This window comes from Mustelus asterias, chromosome 7 (genome assembly GCF_964213995.1).
Source record: "Mustelus asterias chromosome 7, sMusAst1.hap1.1, whole genome shotgun sequence".
NCBI classification, from domain to species: Eukaryota; Metazoa; Chordata; class Chondrichthyes; order Carcharhiniformes; family Triakidae; genus Mustelus; species Mustelus asterias.
The window spans coordinates 78,831,051-78,856,556 of NC_135807.1; the positions used below are offsets into that span (position 1 = coordinate 78,831,051).

Genomic DNA, 25,506 nt, shown 5'->3' on the forward strand with positions numbered 1-25,506 from the left:
TATACAACGTTGGTTCGGCCGCATTTGGAATACTGCGTCCAGTTCTGGTCGCCACACTACCAGAAGGATGTGGAGGCTTTAGAGAGAGTGCAGAAGAGGTTTACCTGGATGTTGCCTGCTATGGAGGGGCTTAGTTATGAGGAGAGATTGAGTAAACTGGGGTTGTTCTCACTGGAAAGACGGGAGGATGAGGAGAGACCTAATAGAGGTGTATAAAATTATGAAAGGCATAGATAGGGTGAACGGTGGGAAGCTTTTTCCCAGGTCGGTGGTGACGTTCACGAGGGGGGTCATAGGTTCAAGGTGAGCGGGGGGGGGGGGGCAGGGAGGTGGGGGGGAAGGTTTAACACGGATATCAGAAGGACATATTTTACACAGAGGGTGGTGGGGGCCTGGAATGCGCTGCCGGGCAACGTGGTGGAGGCGGGCACACTGGGAACGTTTAAGACGTATCTAGATAGCCACATGAACGGAGTGGCTCTGGAGGGATACAAAAGAATGATCTAGTTTGGACCAGGGAGCGACGTGGGCTTGGAGGGCCGAAGGGCCTGTTCCTGTGCTGTATTGTTCTTTGTTCAACTAACTAGACCAATGTCTCTTTGATAAGGAGAAAGCGTAAAGTATATTAGTATTGAGCACTAGGGAGGGTTTAGACTAGACTGCCCATGGAGAAAAAAAATCAGTGTTTGATGTGATACTCTACCTGGCTGTTTCAGTAGTCGAATGTAGTAGACAACAACTCTTCTGTAGACTTTGCTGGAGCTGTGTTGTAAGATAACCTTATCTGTCATGGTTTCTGAAGCACTCCTTCAAGTTATCAATAATTATGTACACCATGATGGATGTTGCATCTGCATGGAGGTATCATTAGCCAAGGCTGCAGAACATAGCCTTTGTCTCCGAGGAGTTATCATTCAAGGCTGGTTAATGTTCCAATTAACTCAGGTCAGGACAGTTGCAAAAGAATTATGACTATTGCCTGATTGTGATCTCCTGTCTCTGATCATTGAGCAATGAAATACTGTAAGAGCAAAAGCCCTTGAAAATCACTGACTTAGGAATTCAAGACCAAGTATAGTTTTCAAATGAAATAGTTTTAGAGGTGGGAGACAATTGGAACAGGTGCACAAGGATAACGCAGCCTCCATTTATAAGTCATGCATTATGCCTTCATTTTTAAATTATGCTTTGATTTCATATTATTATTCATAGTTAAATGGCAAGTTGCGAAGCAGAATGGTAGGGTTAGTTAGACCATCGGCATTCTGAAATAAAGGGAGAGAAGCTGGGAAATTGAGCTGCTGCAACACCACCACTGATGGAAGGTGGTCATCAGTGCATGAACATTTAAATAGGCCATTTCCTTTGTGAATATGTGTGGTGAACCATTGTTGGTTCCCACCAGGTAGTGCTGAGCCATGGTCTGGCCAGTACTATGAGTCTGTAGATATGTTACTGTTGCGGTTAGGGTTGGGCTGTTCTACCTGTTAATATAGTCCTATGGTACACCCCAGTTGGCTCCGCCTCCTGGGAGAGGTGTAAAGGTCACTGCTCTGCCTGGTGACCCTTTAGTCTGGGATCGTATACTGTATATAGTAGCTCTGTTATTGTTGGCAATAAAAACCTTTATTTCCCAAGTACATCCTGCCTCTCGTGTGTTATATCGCGCATCAATTTTATTGCCAACAAGTAAATTCTTTTTTTTTGTTGAAAAAAAACGACAAAAGAAAACATGGAGCAAATGCTTAAACCCGAACGGCTTACGTTGGACCCACATGGGGCGGGAGCATCGAACACTTTCGACCACTGGTTGAAGTGTTTCCAAGATTACCTCGACGCCTCCACAGCGGTCACCGACGACGCCAACAGACTCCAGGTCCTCCACGCGAGGGTAAGCGACGCTGTATACTTAGCGATCCGTGGGGCCACCGACTACAAAGGGGCCCTCGAGCTTCTCAAGAAGCGATACAGCAAATCGCCGAATGAGGTCCATGCTCGACACCTTCTAGCCACTCGACGGCGGCAGCCCGGCGAAACGACGGAACAGTACGCATGCGAGCTTCAGCCGCAGCTAGCCAGAGCCTGCAACTGCAAGTCAGTGTCGGCAGACCAGTACATGAGCGACCTAGTTCGAGATGCGTTCGTGGCGGGAATCGGCTCGTCGTACATCCGCCTTCGGCTGTTGGAGCAAGGTAACCTCGATCTCACTAAAACCATAGAGTTAGCTGACGCTCTAGAAACGGCCTCCAAAAGTCTGGAGATGTACCCCAACGACCACGTGGAGACAGTGTGGCAGGGGCAGTGGCAGACTCCACTTTATTCAGCGGGACCGAAAAACTGCGCGATTGCGTTCCCAGCCTCGGACCTGACGACGGCAGCAGCTCCAGATGGCCCACGGTGTTACTTCTGTGGGGGGGGTGAAACACCCTCGGCAGTGATGTCCAGCTAAAGCGGTGTTGTGCTCCGCCTGCGGCAAGAAGGGGCATTATTCCAAAGTATGCCGGTCCAAACCTCCATCCAAAAACAGCAGTGCGGCGTGTGACTCCCCGGAGCCGGCCTCATGTCTTCTGCTTCTTCAAGGTCTTCTACCACGTGCGATTCCAGGACGTCGCCAATCCCGAACGACGGAGTCGCAAGACACGTGCGACCTGCAGGGGCCGCAGGTTTTGGCGCCATCGTCCACATGCGACCTATGGGGGCAGCCATTTTGGTCGGCACCGACCGCGAATGACCAGCAGGGGTCGTCATCAACCATCTCAGCTGCCTGCAGTTGCACCCACGAACCAACGGTGGCGTCGATCATCCTGGACCAGGCCAAGCCTCACAGACTCGACAAGTCCATGATGGACATACAGGTAAACAGACACCTGATTGATTGTTTGTTTGACAGCGGGAGCACGGAGAGCTTCATTCACCCGGACACCGTGAAGCGGTGTGGTCTCCAGATTCAGACTGTCAAGCAGACAATTTCGATGGCGTCAAGGTCCCGGTCTGTCACCGTGCTAGGGAGCTGCGTGGTCAATCTGACAGTGCAGGGCACGGTTTACGAGAACTTCAGGCTCCTTGTGTTACCGCACCTTTGCGCGCCAATACTCCTAGGACTAGATTTTATGGTCCACTTGAAGAGTGTAACCCTGCAGTACGATGGGCCACTCCCTCCACTTTCAGTGGGAGACCCGCAGCCTCTAAATTGCCCAACGCGCTCCACATGTAGTCTCTCAACGCTTAGGATTACCACACCCTCCCTATTCCAGAATCTCATGCCAGGCTGCAAGCCCATCGCAACAAAGAGCAGGCGTTACAGCGCTGAGGATCGGATCTTCATTCGATCTGAAGTTCAGCGGCTCCTCAAGGAAGGGATCATACAATCTAGCACTAGTCCATGGAGAGCACAGGTCGTGGTGGTCAAGAGTGGGAACAAACCCCGGATGGTCATTGACTATAGTCAGACCATTAATAGATACACGCAGCTGGATGCGTATCCCCTCCCGCGCATATCTGACATGGTCAACCAGATTGCGCAGTACCGGGTGTTCTCCACCATCAACTTAAAATCTGCTTATCACCAGCTCCCCATTTGCCCAGAGGACCGACAATACACGGCCTTTGAGGCGGATGGTCGCCTGTACCATTTTTTAAGGGTTCCTTTTGGTGTCACGAATGGGGTTTCGGTCTTCCAGCGTGCTATGGACCGAATGGTGGACCAGAACGGGCTGCGGGCTACCTTCCCGTACCTGGATAACGTCACCATCTGTAGCCATGACCAGCAGGACCACGATGCCAACCTTCTTAGATTCTTACGCACTGCATCTCGCCTGAATCTGACCTACAACAGGGAGAAGTGTGTATTTCGCACGCGCCGCCCAGCTATCCTCGGATACGTGGTGGAAAACGGGGTCCTTGGCCCTGATCCAGACTGTATGCGTCCTCTCCTCGAACTTCCCCTGCCCACTAGCATCAAAGCACTGAGAAGATGTTTAGGCTTCTTCTCATACTATGCACAGTGGGTTCCCAATTACGCGGACAAAGCCCGTCCGCTCATCAAGTCTACCTCTTTTCCCCTAGCAACAGAGGCTCGCTTAGCCTTTGCAAGAATAAAAGCCGACATCGCGAAAGCCACGATGCACGCTATCGATGAGTCCATCCCCTTCCAGGTGGAGAGTGATGCATCTGATTTCGCCCTGGCCGCCACACTTAACCAGGCGGGCAGGCCCATCGCCTTTTTTTCTCGCACCCTCCAAGGCCCTGAAATTCGACATTCGGCGGTGGAAAAGGAGGCCCAGGCCATTGTGGAGGCCGTACGGCATTGGCGCCATTACTTGGCGGGAAAACGGTTCACTCTACTCACGGACCAGCGGTCCGTGGCGTTCATGTTCAACAACACGTTACGGGGTAAGATCAAGAATGATAAAATCTTGAGGTGGAGAATCGAACACGACAGATCGGAACGTGTACTTCCTCAATGTGGTTGATGAGTACTCACGATTCCCTTTTGTCATTCCCTGTTCTGATATGACCGCTGCCACGGATATCAAGGCATTTCATGATCTTTTCACCCTGTTCGGTTACCCCTGTTATATCCACAGCGATAGGGGCTCATCGTTCATGAGCGATGACTTGAGGCAATACCTGCTCTCATATGGGATTGCCTCTCGTAGAACCACGAGCTACAACCCAAGGGGTAACGGACAGGTCGAACGAGAGAATGCTACAGTCTGGAAGGCTGTCTTACTGGCGTTGAGGTCTAAAGGTCTTCCAGTCTCCCGTTGGCAAGAGGTACTCCCTGATGCGCTCCACTCCATACGCTCACTCCTGTGTACGGCAACCAACGCTACTCCTCATGAGAGAATGTTTTCATTCCCTCGGAAGTCTTCCTCTGGGACCACATTACCGTCTTGGTTGACGTACTCAGGACCTGTCCTCCTGCGACGGCATGTTAGGACCCGCAAGTCCGACCCTTTGGTTGAACAGGTCCATCTCCTCCACGCCAACCCTCAGTATGCCTACGTGGCATATCCTGACGGGCGAGAGGACACGGTCTCGATTCGAGATCTGGCACCAGCAGGGGGCTTGGAAACCCCTGTCGCTCCCACACCTCCTGTTAGGGACCCCCCAACCATTATTTCCCCTCCTGACACGGCGCGGGCAGTATCGGGACCACCACTTAACCCTCTTACTGCCGTGTACAGCTTGCCTGAGTCCAGGAGATGGTCGCCACTTCAAGGCGTGCCCGAGTTCAGCGGATTGTCACCACCTCGTGGTCTACCGGCCCGTGAGGCACTGGAGGAGTCACTGGACACCGCCATGGAGAGAACGTCACTGCGATTGCCTGAACCGGTGTCATCGCCGGTGTTGAGGAGGTCACAGTGACGGTGCGGTCCCCCAGACCGTTTGAACTTATAGACAGATGAACAATTGTTCTGTGTTTTGTACCCCGCCGGCCTTTGTTTTCAAAGGAGGGGTGAATGTGGTGAACCATTGTTGGTTCCCACCAGGTAGTGCTGAGCCATGGTCTGGCCAGTACTATGAGTCTGTAGATATGTTACTGTTGGGGTTAGGGTTGGGCTGTTCTACCTGTTAATATAGTCCTATGGTACACCCCAGTTGGCTCCGCCTCCTGGGAGAGGTATAAAGGTCACTGCTCTGCCTGGTGACCCTTTAGTCTGGGATCGTATACTGTATATAGTAGCTCTGTTATTGTTGGCAATAAAAGCCTTTATTTCCCGAGTACATCCTGCCTCTCGTGTGTTATATCGCGCATCAATATGGACATAGGAATTTATCATTTCAAGCATTGACACAGGAAGTAGATGTAGATGTAAGATTTTTAATATAGATAAGTAGAGACAGTAAACTGAAGAATCACTGCACAGTGCATATAATCCCACTGCACAGAAAATCCACTGTAACTGACAGAAATGATTGACTGACTTCTTGTCAGGAAACATCTGAGCTTAACGCAGCATCTTGACTGAGTTTAAAGAGAGCCCAGCAGGATCAGAAATGACAGACAGTGTTTAATGCAGGCAATGGAGGTATTGCCCACCAACCGGAGAGCCAGTGAGAGCCTCCTATCGCCTCCTTTGAGGGAGGCCTGCCTGTATTCTGTGGCCAGCAGTGGGCCTTCCCCAGAATCACAGAGTCACAGAATTGTTACAGAACAGAAGGAGGCTATTCAGGCCTCTGTGTCTGAGCCAGCTCTCCAAGTAAGCAATTCACCTGCTGTCATTCCACCATCTTCTCCCTGTAACATTGCATATTCTTCTTTTTCTGATAACCCATTCCCTCTTGAATGTCTCAAATGAGTCTGCCTCTGCTGCACTCTCTGGCAGCACATTCCAGACCTTAACGATGTACTGAGTTAAAAAGTTTTCCCTCATCTCTCCATTGCTTCTTTTTTTAATTCATTCGTGGGACACAGACTTCACTGGCTGGCAGGCATTTATTGCCCATCCCTTGTTGCCCTTGAGAAGGTGGTGGTGAACTGTCTTCTTGAATTGCTGCAATCCATGTGCTGAGGGTTGACCCACAATGCCGTTGGGGAGGGAATTCCAGGATTTTAACCCAGTGACTGTGAAGGAACGGTAATATATTACCAAGTCAGGATGGTGAGTGGTTTGAAGGGGAACTTGCCAGTGGTGGTGTTCCCTTGTATCTGCTTCCCTTGTCCTTCTAGATGGAAATGGTAGTAGGTTTGAAAGGTGCTGTCTAAGGATCTTTGGCAAATTGTTGCAGTGCATCTTGTAGATAGTACATACTGCTGCTACTGAGTGTCGGTGGTGGAGGGAGTCAATGTTTGTGGATGTGGTACCAGTCAAGAGAGTTGCTTTGTCCAGGATGATGTCAAGCTTCTTGAGTGTTGGTGGAGCTGCACCCATCCAGGCAAGTGGGGGGTATTCCATCGCACTTCTGACTTGTGCCTTGTAGACGGTGGACAGGCTTTGGGGAATCAGGAGGTGAGTTATTTGTCTCAGTATTCCTAGCCTCTAACCTGCTCTTGTAGCCATTGTGTTTATATGGCGAGTCCAGTGACCTGGTCAATGGTAACCCCAAGGATGTTGACAGAGAGGGAAAAAATGACGGTAACCATTAAATGTCAAGGGGCGGTGGTTAGAGTGTCTCTTATTGGTAATGGTTATTGCCTAGCATTTGTGTGGTGCAAGTGTCAAATAGCCTCTATTTATTCCGTCCAGACCCTTCATCAAGTTGAATATCTTTATTAAATCTCATCTCATCCATTTCTTCAGGGAAAACAGTCCAATTTTCTCCAATATACCTATGTAATTGAAGTTCCTTAACCCTGTGGATTTTTCTGCATATTCTCGCTAATAGCTTTATATCTTTCCTAAAATGTGACTCCCAGAATTGGACACAACCATGATTCTTTTGAATGGTGGAGCAGGTTCAAAGCGCAGAAAGGCCTACTGAAAGGTGGCACAGTAGCACAGTGGTTAGCACTGCGGTCTCTCAGCAACATGGACCTGGGTTCAATTCTGACCTTGGATGACGGTGTGGAGTTTGCATGTTCTCCCCGTGTGTGTGTAGGTTTCCACTGGGTGCTCTGATTTCCTCCCACAGTCCAAAGATGTGCAGGTTAGGTGAATTGCCCATGCTAAATTGCCCCTTAGTGTCCCAAGATGTGTAAGTTAGATGGATTAGCCATGGTAAATGCGAAAGAGGTTACAGGAATAGGGCAGGGGAGAAGGCCTGGGTAAGAAACTCTGTCAGAGAGTAGATGCAGACTCAATGGGCCAAGGGCCTCCTTCTGCATTGTAGCAATTCTATGATTTATGATCCTGTTCCTATTTCTTATGTCTTACAACACTCCAGCTGAGGCCAAACATGCGATTTATACAGGCTTAACATAACCTCCTTGTTCTTGCACTCTCTGCCCCTATTATTAAAGCCTTGGATAGTACAAGTTTTATTAACCCACACTTTCAACCAGTCCTACCACCTCTATGACTCATGCACAAAATACACCCAGGTCCCTCAGTTCCTGCATCACCTTTAGAATTATACCCTTTATATTATATTGTTGCTTTTTGTTCTTTCTATCAACATTTCACACTTCTCTGCATTGAACTTCATCTGCCACATGTCCAGCCATTCCAGAACTTAGAGTCATAGAGGCTTACAGCATGGAAACAGGCCCTTCGGCCCAACTTGTCCATGCCATCCTTTTTTTTTAAATCCCTAAGCTAATCCCAATTGCCCGCATTTGGTCCATATCCCTCTGTACCCAATTTACCCATGTAACTGTCTAAATGCTTTTTAAAAAACAAAATTGTACCCACCTCTACTACGACCTCTGGCAGCTTGTTCCAGACACTCACCACCCTCTGTATGAAAGTATTGCCCCTCTGGACACTTTTGTATCTCTTCCCTCTCACCTTAAACCTGTGCCCTCTAGTTTTAGACTCCCCTAAAAAGTCCCAGTCTATCCAGCTTCTCCTTATAACTCAAACCATCAAGTCCCAGTAGCATCCTAGTAAATCTTTTCTGCACTCTTTCTAGTTTAATAATATCCTTTCTATAATAGGGTGACCAGAACTGCACACAGTATTCCAAGTGTGGTCTTACCAATGTCTTGTAAACTTCAGCAAGACGTCCCAACTCCTGTATTCAATGTTCTGACCAATGAAACCAAGCATGCTGAATGCCTTCTTCACCATTCTGTCCACCTGTGACTCCACTTTCAAGGAGCTATGAACATGTACCCCTAGATCTCTTTGTTCTGTAACCCTCCCCAATGCCCTACCATTAACTAAATAAGTCCTGCCCTGGTTCAATCTACCAAAATGCATCACCTTGTATTTATTTAAATTAAACTCCATCTGCCATTCGTCAGCCCACTGGCCCAATTGATCTATTATGTCCTGTTGAAGTTACACTATCCTCCCCACAGTTCACACCACCTCCAAGCTTCATATCATCAGCAAATTTTAAAATTGTGTCCTGTGCTGGAAGGACTGGGTCATTAATATATGCAGGAAGAGCAAAGGTCCCAGCACCGATCAAGGACTCCGGGGCAGAAATCTCATCCCTCAAGAGCTGGCAGCCAATCACCCCATCTCATACAGTCCCAATGGGAGTAGTGGCAGCTGCCCATGATGCAGCCAGGAAAAGGCTTCAGATCACTGAGGAACTCAGGCCACAGGTGAGTGAATGTGGGATTGGAGTGTCGCAGTGTGAGGGGTGGGGGGTGGTCAGCATCAAGGGCAGTAAGGTAGCTCTCAGTAGCACCTCATGTCAGAGTTTTTGGGCTCCCTGTGTGGTGCCCTGCCCTATCCATCACTGGTTGAATACCATCATTAATCACCTATTTAAGGGCCTCAATTGCCGGCAGGAAGGAAAGCCATCTACAAGCCAGACTTAATCGGGGCAGGAAGGCAGCAGGGCCCCACCCGAAACACTCTTGACAAATTAAATGCCTCCAAACATACCTTGGGGAATGTTATTACATTCCACCCTCAGTATGTGGGGAAGCGCGGTTACAGACTGTTACTCAATTGCAATAATAATGTGCTTGCACTATTAGACAATGAAATTTACAGTAATTTATTTGTGCTTATATGATCATTACATGCTAATATAATGAAGTGGACTCTGGTGGAGTGAAAATCTTTAAATTCTATTAGCATCCAACACTTCCGGGCCAGGTCCAACTTGGAACAGACACATCGTAAAACTGTCGCCCATAAAGGAGTCTTAACCTGAATGTCAGAACAGTGTTAGCTTTCACACCAGTATGGCATTTTTCAATTTTCACTACTCATGTTCTGGTAGGTAATGGAGATTACAAAATTTGTGCCGAATTAAAGGCATTTTTAATCAATTGGATGTGCTAGATTCAAACTTCCAAAGTTGAATTTCTTTTTGATCCAGATGACCACAGAATGTCAAACTAACAAATTATTTTCTTTTATTTATAAATTTATGTTTATATATAAAAAGAGTACGACAAATGTAGTGCTCATAAGAAATAAAAAGCATACCATTATAGACAGTCCTTCAGCATTATCTCTGGGACATGCCAACATCAATGGTGTGTTTTTAAGATCACCTTCCAGATTCAGCTCCGTAGTCTTGTGTGAGGCTAGTACCTAGGCAAATTGATAATATTGCAAAAGGCAATTAAAATATTATACACCAAAACACTTGGGGGAGATCTAATCATAGAATCCTACAGTGCAAAAAGAGGCCATTCGGCCCATCGAGTATGCACCGACCACAATTCCACCCAGGCCCTATCCCCATACCCCCATGCATTTACCCTAGCTAGTCGCTCTAATACTAAGGGGGCAATCTAGCATGGCTAATCCACCTAACACGCACATCTTTGGACTGTGGGAGGAAACCGGATCACCTGGAGGAAACCCACGCAGACACGGGGAGAAAGTGCAAACTCCACACAGACAGTGACCCAAGCCGGGAATCGAACCTGGGTCCCTGGCGCTGTGAGGCAGCAATGCTAACCAATGTGCCACTCTCAAATCTTTGTACGATAGTAGAAACAGGTGATAGTGAATTGACAACCTGTTATCAAATGAATTCTTTATCACACATTATAAACTATCACAGAAAGTCAAGATCTAGGCTAGAATTCTCCAGTCTCGAATGCCCTACTATGACTATCAGTGGGAACGGAGAATTTGGCGCGCAGCCAAATCTCCATTTGCTGCAACAGGACTGGATAATCCCAACAGCGGGCAAGGTCGGAGAATTCCAGTCCTATGACGCAAAACTTTCCATTAGAATGGACCAAAATAATTGTAAATACACTAACTGCAGCAATCATTTGTAGTTAGGAATACCTCCGTCTTTCTATTCATCAGGACAGCAAATAGAGAAAAATGAACGGACAGAATCTAAACTGAAATTCATGCACAATTGTGCCGCACATAATAGAATGTTTCTCTGTAGCTTGAAGCATCCCATTAAATGTCTAATTATGCTTGGAGAAGGGGAAATAAAGCATTCTAACCAAATAGCCCTGTCCCAAAGGATAGAACTCTATGAAGAAATATCACTAAGATAAAAATAAGTCACTTTAGATCAAGCCATTAGATTGTTATATAGCCAAGTACTCTAAGAAATGGAGATTATGTGACTGGAGTTTCACTTGATTGAAATGTGTAGTTCCAAGGTAACTTTAGTCTGCATTGGGAGATGCAAGCTTTCCCACTGGAGTAGAATGATGCAATATAGTGAGAACAACAGGATATTTGTAAGTGTCCTATCTGAATGTTTAAGGGGATAACTCTGAATTATAATGGACTGTGTCTAGATGTGTGGCAATTTGTCTGATTTTTGAATATGTTCTAATAGCAATAGACCCACTACATGGCTAAAAACATGAAACCAAACCCAGCCTTCTACGGTTTGGCCAACAATTTGATGGCATTCAAGTTTGAAATTATGATGTACTTGAAAATGAGATGCATTTTCCACACTACATTTATTTGATTTCTTTCGAATTGCTGTAAGTCTAACCTCCTTTACATTTGCAATACTATCAAAGTCTAATGATCATACTTGCTATCTTGTTGACCTAATTTCTGGCCTAAATTACATCCTGAAATAAGTTTTTTTTTGTGGTTGTGTGTGCACACTAAGGGGAGTTGTAATCAAAGACAAGACCATCACTGATCATTTCCTTGTATCCATTCACATCCTTCCAATCCCATTTATTTCTCCATCCATCACTGAGAAAAACTTTTGCCCCAGTCATTTAGAACAGCATTTTCAAATTCTCAATTCTGTACCTTTCACCAGAATACTTCTGCAATCTGCATCATCATTCAAGCACCTCAGCATTTAGTGCCCTTGATCCCAACTTTATTCCCTTAAGATCCAAGGGTGTGTATATAAACATATACGAGATGCAGCTGCTTCAGTCATGCATTATCTGATTTGTCTGGATTACATTAAGCACTCTCCTCTGTCTAAGATCCGACATTTCAGATCATCCTGGATAACTCCAAGTGTCCCTGTAAACCCCTCTGACCTGCCCCCTCCACCCTTATTTCCAACAACAGATGCAGGAACCTGTTGTCTCTAAGATTGAGGTCATCTAATTAGCTGTTTTGGCTGCTTTGTACCTTGCCCCTTAAGTCCCCCCCCATATTTCCCCTTTCGCACCAAGCCAAGACTTCCCAAGTTCTCTCCTGCCCCAACCCCCACCCCTAACACTCCCCATTCATGCCTTCTCTTAGCTATCTCCTCCATGATACCCACCTCCTGCCCTCTTGACCTCTTTTCAACTAAACTGCTGACAAATCTGCCGTCGTCACCCCCATAAAAAAAATTCGCCCTTGAGATCTCTAGCATTGCAAGCTACCACCCGACTCCAACGTCTCTTTCCTCTCCAAAAGTTGTTCAATGCACTGTCACCTTTCACTATATCTTCATCTTTCTCACAACTTCATGTTTGAACCTCTCCAATGAGGTTTTCACCCATGCCAGAGCAATGAAACAGACTTCGAAGTCACAAATGACATCCTCTGCGACTGTTACCATTGTCTGTCCAGTTCTTTTTTATTCTGCAACCTTTGACATGGTTCAGTAAAGTATCCTCCTCAAATTCACTCCCATTATGTGGCGACTGCCCTTACCTGGTTGTACTATCACTTACCCAGCAGGAGCCAGAGAATTTCTTGCTTCTCTTCCCATCCCATATAAAATTATCTCTAGAAACTCAAAAAACTCCTCTTGGCGCCTTCCTATTTCTAATCTATTTATTGTCCCTGACAACATCATTCAAAGAGATGTTGTCAGGTCATACATATATGCGGATGACACCTCAGTCTATTTAACCACTACCTTTCTCAAACCTGCCACTGTGTCATCAGCCTGCCTGTCCAACATTAAATGTTTGATATGAATCATAAGAACGAGGAACAGGAATAGGCAATTTAGCCCCTTGAGCCTGCTCCACCATTTAATATGATCATGGCTGATCTCATCTCAGCCTCAACTCCACTTTCTTGCCCGTTCACCACAGCCTTTCAAACCGTTACTAATTAAAAATCTATCCACCTCTTCCTTAAATTTACTCAAAGTCCTGGCATCCACCACACTCTGGGGTGGTGAAATTCCACAGACTCACGTCCCTTTGAGAGAAGTAATTTCTCCTCATTTCCCTTTTAAATCTGCCATCCCTTATCCTAAAACTATAATCTCTTGTTCTAGACTGCCCTACAAGAAAAAACATCCTCTCCACGTCTACTTTGTCAATCCCCCATTACATCTTGTACATCTCAATCAGATCTCCTCTCATTCTTCTAAACTCTAGGGAATATTGGCCTAAGCTAGCCAATCTCTCTTTGTAAGTCAAACCCCTCATCTCTGAAATCAATCTAGTGAACCTGTTATGATCTATCTCCTCGGGCAAGGGGACCAAAACAATACTCAATATTTTAAGTACAGTCTCAATGCTGGCAGCAATGCTTCACTATTTTTATATTCTCTTCCTTGAGCAATAAATGCCAAGATTTCATTGCCTTCCTTATTATCTGCATATTAGCTTTCTGCAATTCATGCTCAAAGGCACCCAGATCCCTCTGCACGAAAGCACTCCGAAGTTTCTCTCTATTTAGATAATAATTTGCCTTTGTATTTTTCTTACCAAAATGGATAACCTCACACTTGTCCACATTAAACTTTATCTGCCAAATTTTGCCCCATTCATTTAACCTATCCATATCCATTTTGTAAATTTCTTATTTCATTATCGCAACTTACTATCCCACTTATTTTAGTGTCATCTGCAAATTTGGCGATGGTACCAATTATCCTTGCATCCAAGCCATTAATATAGATTGTAAATAATTGGGGCCCAAGGACTGAACCCTGTGGTACCCCACTAGTTACATCTTGTCAATCCGAAAAAGACCCATTTATCCTGACTCTCTACTTTCTGTTGGTTAGCCAATCCTCTATCCAAGCTAATAAGTTACCCCTAGTCCTATGTGAACTAACCTTGTGTATTAATCTTTTGTGTGGCACCGTATCAATGCTTTCTGGAACTCCAGATATACTACATCTACAGGATCACCATTATCCAACTTGCTTGTTGCATCTTCGAAAAACTCGAGCAAACATGATTTATCCTTCATTAAACCAGTTGACTCTGATGGATTGCATTATGACTTCCCAAATGTCCTTTCATTACTTCTTTTATAATGGATTCAAACAATTTCCCAACAACAGATATTAAACTAATTGGCCTATAGTTCCCTACATTTTGGCCTCCCTTCCTTTTTGAATAAGGGCCTTGTATTAGAATTTTCCCAATCCACCAGAACCATTCCCGCATCCAGGACATTTTGGAATATTGTAACTAATGGATCTACTATCTCCAAAGCCACTTTAAGACCCTAGGATGTAGGCTGTCAGGTCATGGGGACTTGCTGCTTTCAATACCAATAGTTTGCTCAGTACTTTTTCTCTAGTGATGATAGTTTTAAGTTCCTCCCTCTCTATAACCTGTGCAATTTCTGTTACTATTGGGATGGAACTAGTGTTCTTCACTGTGAAAACTGAGGCAAAATAATGATTTAGTGTTCAGCATTCTCCATTATTAACTCCCCAGTCTCATCTTTAGCTACTCTCTTCCTCTTTACTTACAGAAGCTTTTGTCGTCCATTTTAAAATTTTGTGCTAGTTTTCTTTCATAATTTACACTTGCAATTTTATTACTTTAAGTAACCCTTTGTTGATCTTTAAACCTTCCCAATCTTCCAGTGTGCCACTGGTCTTTGCAATACTGTATACTTTAGTTTTTGTCTCCATGTTATCCTTAACTTCCTTTCTTAGCCATGGAGGTCTTTCCCCCCCTCTTATGGACTTTCCTCATCTCTGGAATATATATTAATCTTCTCCCCCCAGTTGAATAGCTCCCTGAATCACAGTGCCATGGTCAGTTTTCTCAACTTCCCTACAGTCCCCACTTTCATCCACACAGGAAGAAAGAATCTCAAACCTTGATAAAACTTCCATTCGTTGATACGTTTGTCTCAGACAATGGTTAAGAGAACTGCATGCAGTTCTAGACTGGAAATACAGAAAACAAAACAGCCGAGCAAAGGGAAGATGGGTTTGAACACTCTGCGTTAGAGTGGTGAAGGTTCTAAACACTTTCACCTTGACCTTTCAGCTATCAAAATGGGTAGAAAAGGAAATAGTGCATGAGTCACATCAAGTGCCGCTCATGTTCCTCCACGGTGAACAGTAACACAGTGGCACAGGAAATGGCTGAGGACTGATCATCCCTGCCTGTTTCTCAGCTGAGAAATTGTGTACTAGGAGAGTTAGAGGTTAAGGGTAGCTAGTTGCAACACTGAGGAGAATGAATAGATTAACTGACAATATTGCATAACAATTATTGTTATATAATATTAAAAATTATTAACATTCTTACCTTCACCACTGTATTGTGATTTAAAAACACAGCCAGGTGAAGCGGTGACATCAGTGCATTATTCAGAATATTGGGGTTCGCCCCTTTATCAAGTAGAGTTTGGACACAATGTGTTTGATTTTTCTCTGCAGCCCAGTGTAAAGGTGTGTTGCCATTGCAATCAATCACATTTAAAACTGGAAAAGGAAGCAAAACACGTAACTCTTTAAGCAACAGATTATGAAATTCTCCTTCAGATGATATGAAGCCATTAATGCACTCTGGGTTTTCTCAAGTCACTCACTGAGACTCATTTACAGCATTCACTCTTCACATAAAAGCCATTTCACCAGAATGAAATGACAGTGGGGTAGTAGTCACAAACTATACATGCATATAAAGGGCAGGATTTTCCATTAGGTTGCACTAGTATTCCAGTGGGGACTGGTTAGATCAGTTGGTTAGACGGCTAGTGTGTGGTTCAGGATGCCAAGAACAGTATGGGTTCAATTCCCATTCTGGCCAAGAGAGACTTGGGATCTATCTCCTCAACTGCTCTGTGCTTGATGTGGAGTGGTGCCTCTCAAATAGTATAGCCTATCATGTGTTTCTCTTGAATATACAGAAATGCTGAGGGTCGTTCATAGGTGTTGGCTAAATACCTAATTAGTATTTTCAACACAATTTTAATAAATGCATTTTCTTTCCTCTGCAATTAATGAGCTACAACAAATAGTGTGAACAGCAGCTTTGAACCATGCAATTCCTGAGAATGTAATTTCATCAGTGTAGCATATACAGCCACATTGCACCTCCAGTAGTAATGATTTTCAATTTGCTGATGAATTATCTAACTGGAATCATTTTAAAAATGCTTGACAATCCATTGTGCAGTCACTCTGACAAAAAATACTTTCTTCACAGTTATAGAAATACTTTGGAATCTGGCCTTCATTTAACAGGTTAACCCCAAGTCTGACGCACAGTAAAATTCATATCTATTAATTAGTTTCTCCAGGTGTGAAATGCAGCACAATTTTAGAATTATTGATTTTAAAACAATGTTTACAGAAACAAACTTCTTCTCACCTTACTTAAACTATTTTCTCCTTTTCAGCATTTCGAATGCAAACCAGAACTAGACTAGAATGCTGGTGAAAAGTCAATGACATTGGGCAGGAAAGGGAGTAAATTCAGCCCAATAAGCAAACTTGCCTTGTAATGTCCATTTATCTAACAAATGAACTTTAATTACCAATAAATGGTATTTGAATTTCGCTGAACTGCAGCACTTAAAAAGGCTCAAGTTTTGGATAACTTAATTTAAGTTTTAATTATAATTATATTTTAGAGGCAAAAAAGTCAACAAGCCAGTTATCCACGTTTAATGTTGATCTTTTTCTATTGACATTTTACTATTTCATATATTCTACAATTGGAAAACAGAGGACTGTCAGGAGATAATTTTGGAAATAAAAGTCAGGAATTATTATGGATGTTGTTGTTTTACACCATTACCCAAAGTGAAAAATACTCAGAGAAAATAGCTGGTGAGAAGAAAATAGGAAACTTGATTGTGGAAATGATTGCAAATGATTAATTTGGCACTTGGAATCATGAGAGAGATTCACTAATGGAACAACAATACCAAATTGTTAACAGTCAAAAGAGCTTGTAAAATGCAATTAAAACTTAAATTAAGTTATCCAAGATTTGAGCCCTTTTAAGTGTTGCAATTCAGTGAAATTCAAATACCATTTATTGGTAATTAAAGCTCATTTGTTAGATAAATGGACATTACGAGGCAAGTTTGCTTATTGGGCTGAATTTACTCCCTTTCCTGCCCAATGTCATTGACTTTTCACCAGGTTTCTAGTCAGCCAGCAATCTGACTGTAGATAGACTAGGGCCTGACTGAAATGAAAAAGTTATAGCCAATTATATTACATATGAAATCATTTGGATATGATGTATTTGAATATGCATACGAATTACAATGATGTAATTTTCACCTAATTTCAGCGGGAGTTGAGTGTCCAATATTCAAATGAGATGCGGCATTATATCAGCCTGGCCTCACTCCATTCTCTTCCTTTGGGTGCACTAACTACTTAGGACAGTTGATTAGCCCAGTTAGCTGGACAACTGGTTTGTATTCAGAATGACCCCCATTCCAGCTGAGGTAGACTTTGGTCCTGCCTCCTCATCCTGTCCCATAGTGAAATCACAGCATAAATGTAGCTCAGCAACTCCGATTGCAGAAAAATGAGACTTTTTATATATGAATATAGGGAGCTAAGACATGGCAATAGATGTATGAACTTATTGAATAGACACAAATGGATGTTCTCTCAGCATAAGAGTAATGTAAAATCATTTACTGAAAATATATGGTGACACTTCTGCAAGGTGACATCCACAGCATCTACTTTGTAATACTTGCATCTGTTAGGAATAATCTAACTTCCTGATCACTCAGTTGTGTCTTACAAACAAGTCTGCTATCTTATTCTTCTCTCAAACGCTCTCCTATCTAGCTGACTCACTGGACTGTTGGTATTGATTTTAAGATGGAGTAAGATCAGTACGTGGGGTGTCCTAAGTAGTTAGTGCACCCAAAAGGAAGAGAATGGAGTGAAGCCAGGCTGATTTAATGCTGCGTCTCATTTGAATATTGGACACCTAACTCCCGCTAAAATTAGGTGAAAATTGCATCATTGCAATTCATATGTATATTCAAATATATCACATACATATGATTTCATACGTAATATTATTGGCTGTGACTTTTTCATTTCAGTCAGGCCCTAGTCTGTGTACAGTCAGATTGCTGGCAGACTAGAAAACTGGTGAAAAGTCAATGACATTGGGCAGGAAATGGAGTAAATTCAGCCCAATAGGCAAACTTGCCTAATTTAACCTCTCCAATGCTTCATTCCTGTCCAGCAGAGTTAAAATCAATCCCATTGTTTCACCAGGGAACAGTAGTTTTTTCAATACCTCCATCAAATTGTGTTAATATGGGTGACATTCTATAGAGAGTACTGGCAGACAATTCAGATAGTTAAACACCTGTACATTGAGTAAGGACCACTAGATAGTGAGTAGGATCACTAAATGATTTTCATTTCACTTACCCTGAAGCACAATGGATATATCCCTGCCTAAAGTCAGCATAAAGTGGGGATTGAATCCTTGAGGTACAATGGCCTTTTCGGGAGTCAAGAAATGTTAATTTTGACTCTTTTGGTCTTGATAGAGTACCACATTTCTTAAAGTTTATTGTACTTTTTTTCTGATTGATTTATAATGCAAATTATGCAAGGGAAGGTTCTCAGCTCAAGATCTCTTGACGCAAGTGTAAATTGGAGACTACGTCTGTCTCTGTGGAATGCTAAAGATGTTTGGTGGAGATTCAGAATCCTAGAGCTCCTCTACTTTTTCCTTTCCCAAGCCTCTGAAAACTAAGTGCTCCTCTGACACTAAGGGAAGGAAACCCAAAATCAATCTGTGGAAGTCTTAATTTTCTAATAGTTAATTCCATGGCCTCTGCATCCAACTCTCCACTTCTTCCTCCAACCACACAAGGCTCTGTGGTGAGAGTAGTTTGTTGTTATTTCTTTTCCGAGACCAAATGGTGCACAAGGTAAACTTTCATCTGTTTCCATTGTGCATTTTTCCTGCACCAGGTCACTAGCCGATCACAGAGCCTTATAGCCACTCCACATCAGCATGGTTGACCAGGAGTCTCTCTCACTCTTCCCATCTGCCATTGATACTCTACCTGCTTAGCTGCACCTTCCTCAGCTATCAAGTCCTGGGGTGGAACTCGAACACAGAGCTTATAGATCAGAGGCAGGGACACTGACACAAGACCACCGGTGAGGGTGAAAGGGTGGCACAATGGTTAGCACTCCTGCCTCACAGCGCCAGGGACCCGGGTTCGATTCCCAGCTTGGGTCACTATCTGTGCAGAGTTTTCGCGTTCTCCCCATGTCTGCGTGGGTTTCCTCCGGGTGCTCCAATTTCCTCCCAAGTCTGAAAGACATGCTGGTTAGGTGCAGTGGCCATGCTAAATTCTAGAGTCATACAAAATTGTCCTTATTTGCACTTTACAGGCTGATACCAATGGCATGGGTGGTTTCTGTCGTTATAGATTAACCCTGTTGACCTATGATTTTTCTCTTGTTCTTCTGGCCTTTTGAGGAATGCTCAGCTCCCAGCAACAGAGCAGAGTCAAAGCGAAGGGTATTTTGGTATTTCCCTGGAACATCCAGGTTTCCTGCTGCCAAGATGCTGACTATCATCAGCTTTTGCTTTTAGATCCGAAACTCCGAAACCTTTAGTCTACCTATAACTAAACCACTATTTAAATTAGGCCTTCATTCACCCAGATCCAGCAGTCTTTCAATGCTTGACTTTGAGGAAGTTAAGACAATGAGTGACAGGTTGGGACATTAAGATACCCCCTTACATACTAGTGTGCTTTATATTGTAATCACATGTAAACAGTGACATATTCTTACATTTCATAATCTAATTAACATTTACCTTCAAAGTTGGCATACTCGATGATCAATGTCAAAATGACAAGGTGACCTGCTCCAGCAGCATGGTGCAGTGGAGTTGATTTATGTTCATCCATCCTGCTGAGGCAGTCAAGGTCTTCCTCCATTAACTTTTCAATCTGTGTTATATCACCATCATCAACTAGCTAAGAGATAAATTTCAATTTCAAAAGAATGTATTTCCACATGAATAGTTAACATTTCTCATCGCTTGAGGTATTAAAAATCTGATCATATTACTCCTGAGTTACATTAAATATATTCATGCTTAAGTTTAGCAAAAATGAATTATCTTATTTTACATGGACAATAACCTAGTATTTTTTCTTCAAATACTACATTTCATGTACTTACCTTAAATATGTTTCCACTCTGTGAACTTAATATATGCACACTTCCAACTGGTGAATAAGCTTTTTTTTTCACTCTTCTGAGAAGACTGTGCATTGCACTTTTTTTCATAATTTCTCTGCAAATAATTAGTTTGCTTTCCCCAAGCAATGTTTGACTTTCTTTTAAACTTACATTTACACAATCTTGATCCTGAAAAGCAACAGAAAATGCTCCACATTATTAATAAGACACACAGGAGTATGTTAATTTGACAGTAATATGACAAGCATCCGTTTAAGTAGCATCATCAATCTGTTGATGTATCCTGCAAAAACATCTTGGGAAATCTGTTACAATAATAGCCCAAGAATTGTTAGAGTCCAATGAATGATGTCTGCTGATGGTTAGACTTGCCTCTGCCTGTTTAATTTCTATCATATTTTGTCATGCAACTTGCTTGAAATATAAATTGGAACTGACACAGCAAAATCTTGGAGCTGAGTGGACAGGGCAAGCAATGTCACATCTCCTTCTTCAATCAGATAATGAAGTTAGCGTGCTAAGTATGGTATGCTCTGTATAGCATGCAAAAAACAATACTTTTCACTGTATACTAATACATGTGACAATCAAATCAAAATAGTCTGAACAACAAAGTTTGTTAAAATTGTAAATTGAATGTAAAATCAGGCACAGAATTAGAAAGAGACAGCAAAATAGGATTAAGAGAGAATAAAGAGGCAGAAAGAAAAAGTTAAGATTAAATTTTAAACTTTTTAGATTGTAAAAAACAATTAAAACCAGAAAGAATGAGATTCCACATTTCTAATAGTTAATTTGACTGGCAATAATTAACACTCAATATGCCTTTAGAGTGATTTTTAGACCTGATTTAACTTTCTGTGGCAAGTTTACATTGTATCTCCTGGAACTTTTTGCCATTCAAAGCATTTGAACATGGTGCCAGATGACAAGATGCCATTTTCGCAAAGTTACAATGGAGGTGTTGTCTTCCTTGATAGTGTCTGATGGTGTCAGAGTTTCAGGAAGGTTCAGGTTAGGACTTTGTACAGTTGAAGCCAAATTTTCATCATAGAAATCATAAAAACCCTACAGTGCAGAAAGAGGCCATTTGGCCCATCGAGTCTGCACCGACCACAATCCCACCCAGGCCCTACCCCCATATCCCTACATATTTACCCGCTAATCCCTCTAACCTACGCATCTCAGGACACTAAGGGGCAATTTTAGCATGGCCAATCAACCTAACCCGCACATCTTTGGACTGTGGGAGGAAACCGGAGCACCCGGAGAAAACCCACGCAGACACGAGGAGAATGTGCAAACTTCACACAGACAGTGACCCAAGCCAGGAATCGAACCCAGGTCCCTGGAGCTGTGAAGCAGCAGTGCTAACCACTGTGCTACCGTGCCACCCAATCAGGTTCCATTTCAGGCGGATCAGTTCTTCCAGCCAACAGCTGGTCTGCATATCTCCTCTAGATCATTCAATATTTTTAAATGGTTGCCAAATTTAAACAAATCTTCCATAGTAGTTCAACAATCCTAGGAAAAATCGCAATTTGTTAATATTCTGAGGTGCAGCCACTCTGTGATAGCCATGACTTTTAAAGGAGATTTGCAAAGGCCCATGGCATCGATCGCATATCCCAAATAGTCAACAGAAGATTGGAAGAACTCACACTTGTCCTTGGGACTCTCAGTCCATAGTCTTCCAATTTATGAAGAATGGCATCTAAATTCCGAAGATGTTCCTCTTCATCTCTTTCAGTGACATGGATGTCATCCAGATAACACTGGACTCCACTTAGTCCATTCAGAATCTGATCCATTGCTCTTTGAAACAATACTGGAGATGTTGTGATACCATCCGGTTAATTTCGGTAATAAAGCAAACCTTCATGTGTCATAATTGTCAGAAATTCCTGTGTCTATATTCATCCGTAAGTATGCCTGGTTCAGATCGATTTCGCTAAAATATCGGGCTCCTGTCAGATCATCAATGTGGAATAATGCATGTTGTTCTGGACACAACACTGGATTAAGGGTGACTTTTTGAAGTCTGTGCAGATCCATATTGATCCATCCTTTTTGAAGACTGGTACTATTGGTGTAGCCCATTCACTAATACTGACAGGTTCCAAGACTCCTTCTTTATGAGTCATTCCAAGTCAGCCTCCACTTTGAGCCTGATAGCATAGGGTACCATCCTTGCTTCCAAGAATGTTGCTTGGCTTTCTTGTTTAATCTTCAATTTAACTGTGATGTCTTTCATACTCCCTTGTTCTCCATCAAACAGAACTGTGTGTTTCTTTAGAACTTTTGTGAGGCCTGATTCTCCATTAGTCATCGGGTTGACTTCAGCCCAGTCCAGTTGAATCTTTTCTAACAATGTGCAACCCATCATTGCTGGATAATTCCCATTGCTATATATAGAGACAAAGCTGCTGTTTGCCCATTAATTTGCAAAGCACCTTCAATGCGGCCCTTCAGTGGAACCACTTCACCTGTGTATGTCTTCACCTTATTTTTGAGCTTTCAAGGGAATATATCTTGAGTTTTTACTTATTTACTGTCTCTGATACCAGTGACACTGCTGCCCTAGTGTGGACTTCCATCCTTACTGGCTGTCCATCCAGCAATCCAGTATCCATTCTTAGCATTAGCAATAGCTAACGCATTCGGTGACAATTCATCCTCAGATTGCGAGTCGCCTCATTTCTCTCGCCCCTTGTGCACAGCATGAATGCTTCTTTAGTTCTGTTTGTTTGCATGCTGTTTTGAGATGTTCTTGCTTCTTATTCTTTTTGCTCATAGCTTCCTCCTTCTTCTTCCAGCAGGTACACTCTATGTGACCTTGCGTTTAAAGCTTCTGCATATTATATCCTTGAACCAGCATTTTTCAGCTGAATGCCCTGGCTTCACACATTGGTGACATGTACAAGTTTCAAAACATTTAGGTGTTGATTCAGCCGCCATTTTGTTTATGTGAACATTCAAACTCCGTTGCTGAGCTTCTTTCACAACCAGCTCCATGGAAACAGCAATGCCTATGGCCTTTTTCAGAGTAAGGTTACTCTCGGTTAGCAACCATTGCCTCACGTTTCAGACCACAGACCAGTCTGTCCAGAATTGTATCATTTAGCACATCACCAAACTCATTGTACTCTGCAAATCTTTTTAATAAAGCCATGAATTGCACAATTAATCTCCTCTTTTCTTGATGCGTATGTGGAATCTGAAGTGCTCTGCAATTACCAAAGGCTTCGGTGAATAGCATGCCTACAAAATTTCTGTTTTGTTCATATGCTTTAGAGCCTGGCTTCTCTGGTTGCACTAAACCCATGAGGAGTTTGATCATTTTTTTCTCCATCACAGTCAGGAACGTGGGAATGCCTAATCATCTGATATCACGAGGAGAATGTGCAAACTTCACACAGACAGTGACCCAAGCCAGGAATCGAACCCAGGTCCCTGGAGCTGTGAAGCAGCAGTGCTAACCACTGTGCTACCGTGCCACCCAATCAGGTTCCATTTCAGGCGGATCAGTTCTTCCAGCCAACAGCTGGTCTGCATATCTCCTCTAGATCATTCAATATTTTTAAATGGTTGCCAAATTTAAACAAATCTTCCATAGTAGTTCAACAATCCTAGGAAAAATCGCAATTTGTTAATATTCTGAGGTGCAGCCACTCTGTGATAGCCATGACTTTTAAAGGAGATTTGCAAAGGCCCATGGCATCGATCGCATATCCCAAATAGTCAACAGAAGATTGGAAGAACTCACACTTGTCCTTGGGACTCTCAGTCCATAGTCTTCCAATTTATGAAGAATGGCATCTAAATTCCGAAGATGTTCCTCTTCATCTCTTTCAGTGACATGGATGTCATCCAGATAACACTGGACTCCACTTAGTCCATTCAGAATCTGATCCATTGCTCTTTGAAACAATACTGGAGATGTTGTGATACCATCCGGTTAATTTCGGTAATAAAGCAAACCTTCATGTGTCATAATTGTCAGAAATTCCTGTGTCTATATTCATCCGTAAGTATGCCTGGTTCAGATCGATTTCGCTAAAATATCAGGCTCCTGTCAGATCATCAATGTGGAATAATGCATGTTGTTCTGGACACAACACTGGATTAAGGGTGACTTTTTGAAGTCTGTGCAGATCCATATTGATCCATCCTTTTTGAAGACTGGTACTATTGGTGTAGCCCATTCACTAATACTGACAGGTTCCAAGACTCCTTCTTTATGAGTCATTCCAAGTCAGCCTCCACTTTGAGCCTGATAGCATAGGGTACCATCCTTGCTTCCAAGAATGTTGCTTGGCTTTCTTGTTTAATCTTCAATTTAACTGTGATGTCTTTCATACTCCCTTGTTCTCCATCAAACAGAACTGTGTGTTTCTTTAGAACTTTTGTGAGGCCTGATTCTCCATTAGTCATCGGGTTGACTTCAGCCCAGTCCAGTTGAATCTTTTCTAACAATGTGCAACCCATCATTGCTGGATAATTCCCATTGCTATATATAGAGACAAAGCTGCTGTTTGCCCATTAATTTGCAAAGCACCTTCAATGCGGCCCTTCAGTGGAACCACTTCACCTGTGTATGTCTTCACCTTATTTTTGAGCTTTCAAGGGAATATATCTTGAGTTTTTACTTATTTACTGTCTCTGATACCAGTGACACTGCTGCCCTAGTGTGGACTTCCATCCTTACTGGCTGTCCATCCAGCAATCCAGTATCCATTCTTAGCATTAGCAATAGCTAACGCATTCGGTGACAATTCATCCTCAGATTGCGAGTCGCCTCATTTCTCTCGCCCCTTGTGCACAGCATGAATGCTTCTTTAGTTCTGTTTGTTTGCATGCTGTTTTGAGATGTTCTTGCTTCTTATTCTTTTTGCTCATAGCTTCCTCCTTCTTCTTCCAGCAGGTACACTCTATGTGACCTTGCGTTTAAAGCTTCTGCATATTATATCCTTGAACCAGCATTTTTCAGCTGAATGCCCTGGCTTCACACATTGGTGACATGTACAAGTTTCAAAACATTTAGGTGTTGATTCAGCCGCCATTTTGTTTATGTGAACATTCAAACTCCGTTGCTGAGCTTCTTTCACAACCAGCTCCATGGAAACAGCAATGCCTATGGCCTTTTTCAGAGTAAGGTTA

General features: G+C 43.2%; 1 protein-coding gene across 1 annotated transcript in view; it reads right to left on the reverse strand.

The window, feature by feature from the left end:
• trpa1b (transient receptor potential cation channel, subfamily A, member 1b) overlaps nucleotides 1-22,157 on the reverse strand; it is a 162,923-nt gene extending 140,766 nt beyond the window's left edge. Inside the window, exons 1-4 of the mRNA XM_078215501.1 lie at nucleotides 22,008-22,157; nucleotides 19,955-20,117; nucleotides 15,425-15,600; nucleotides 9,999-10,106 (exon numbers count right to left, since the gene is read on the reverse strand). Of these exons, the coding sequence (XP_078071627.1) occupies nucleotides 9,999-10,106; nucleotides 15,425-15,600; nucleotides 19,955-20,117; nucleotides 22,008-22,157 (597 nt within the window). The remainder of the gene's footprint in view (nucleotides 1-9,998; nucleotides 10,107-15,424; nucleotides 15,601-19,954; nucleotides 20,118-22,007) is intronic.
• Between the last annotated feature and the right edge of the window lie 3,349 nt (nucleotides 22,158-25,506).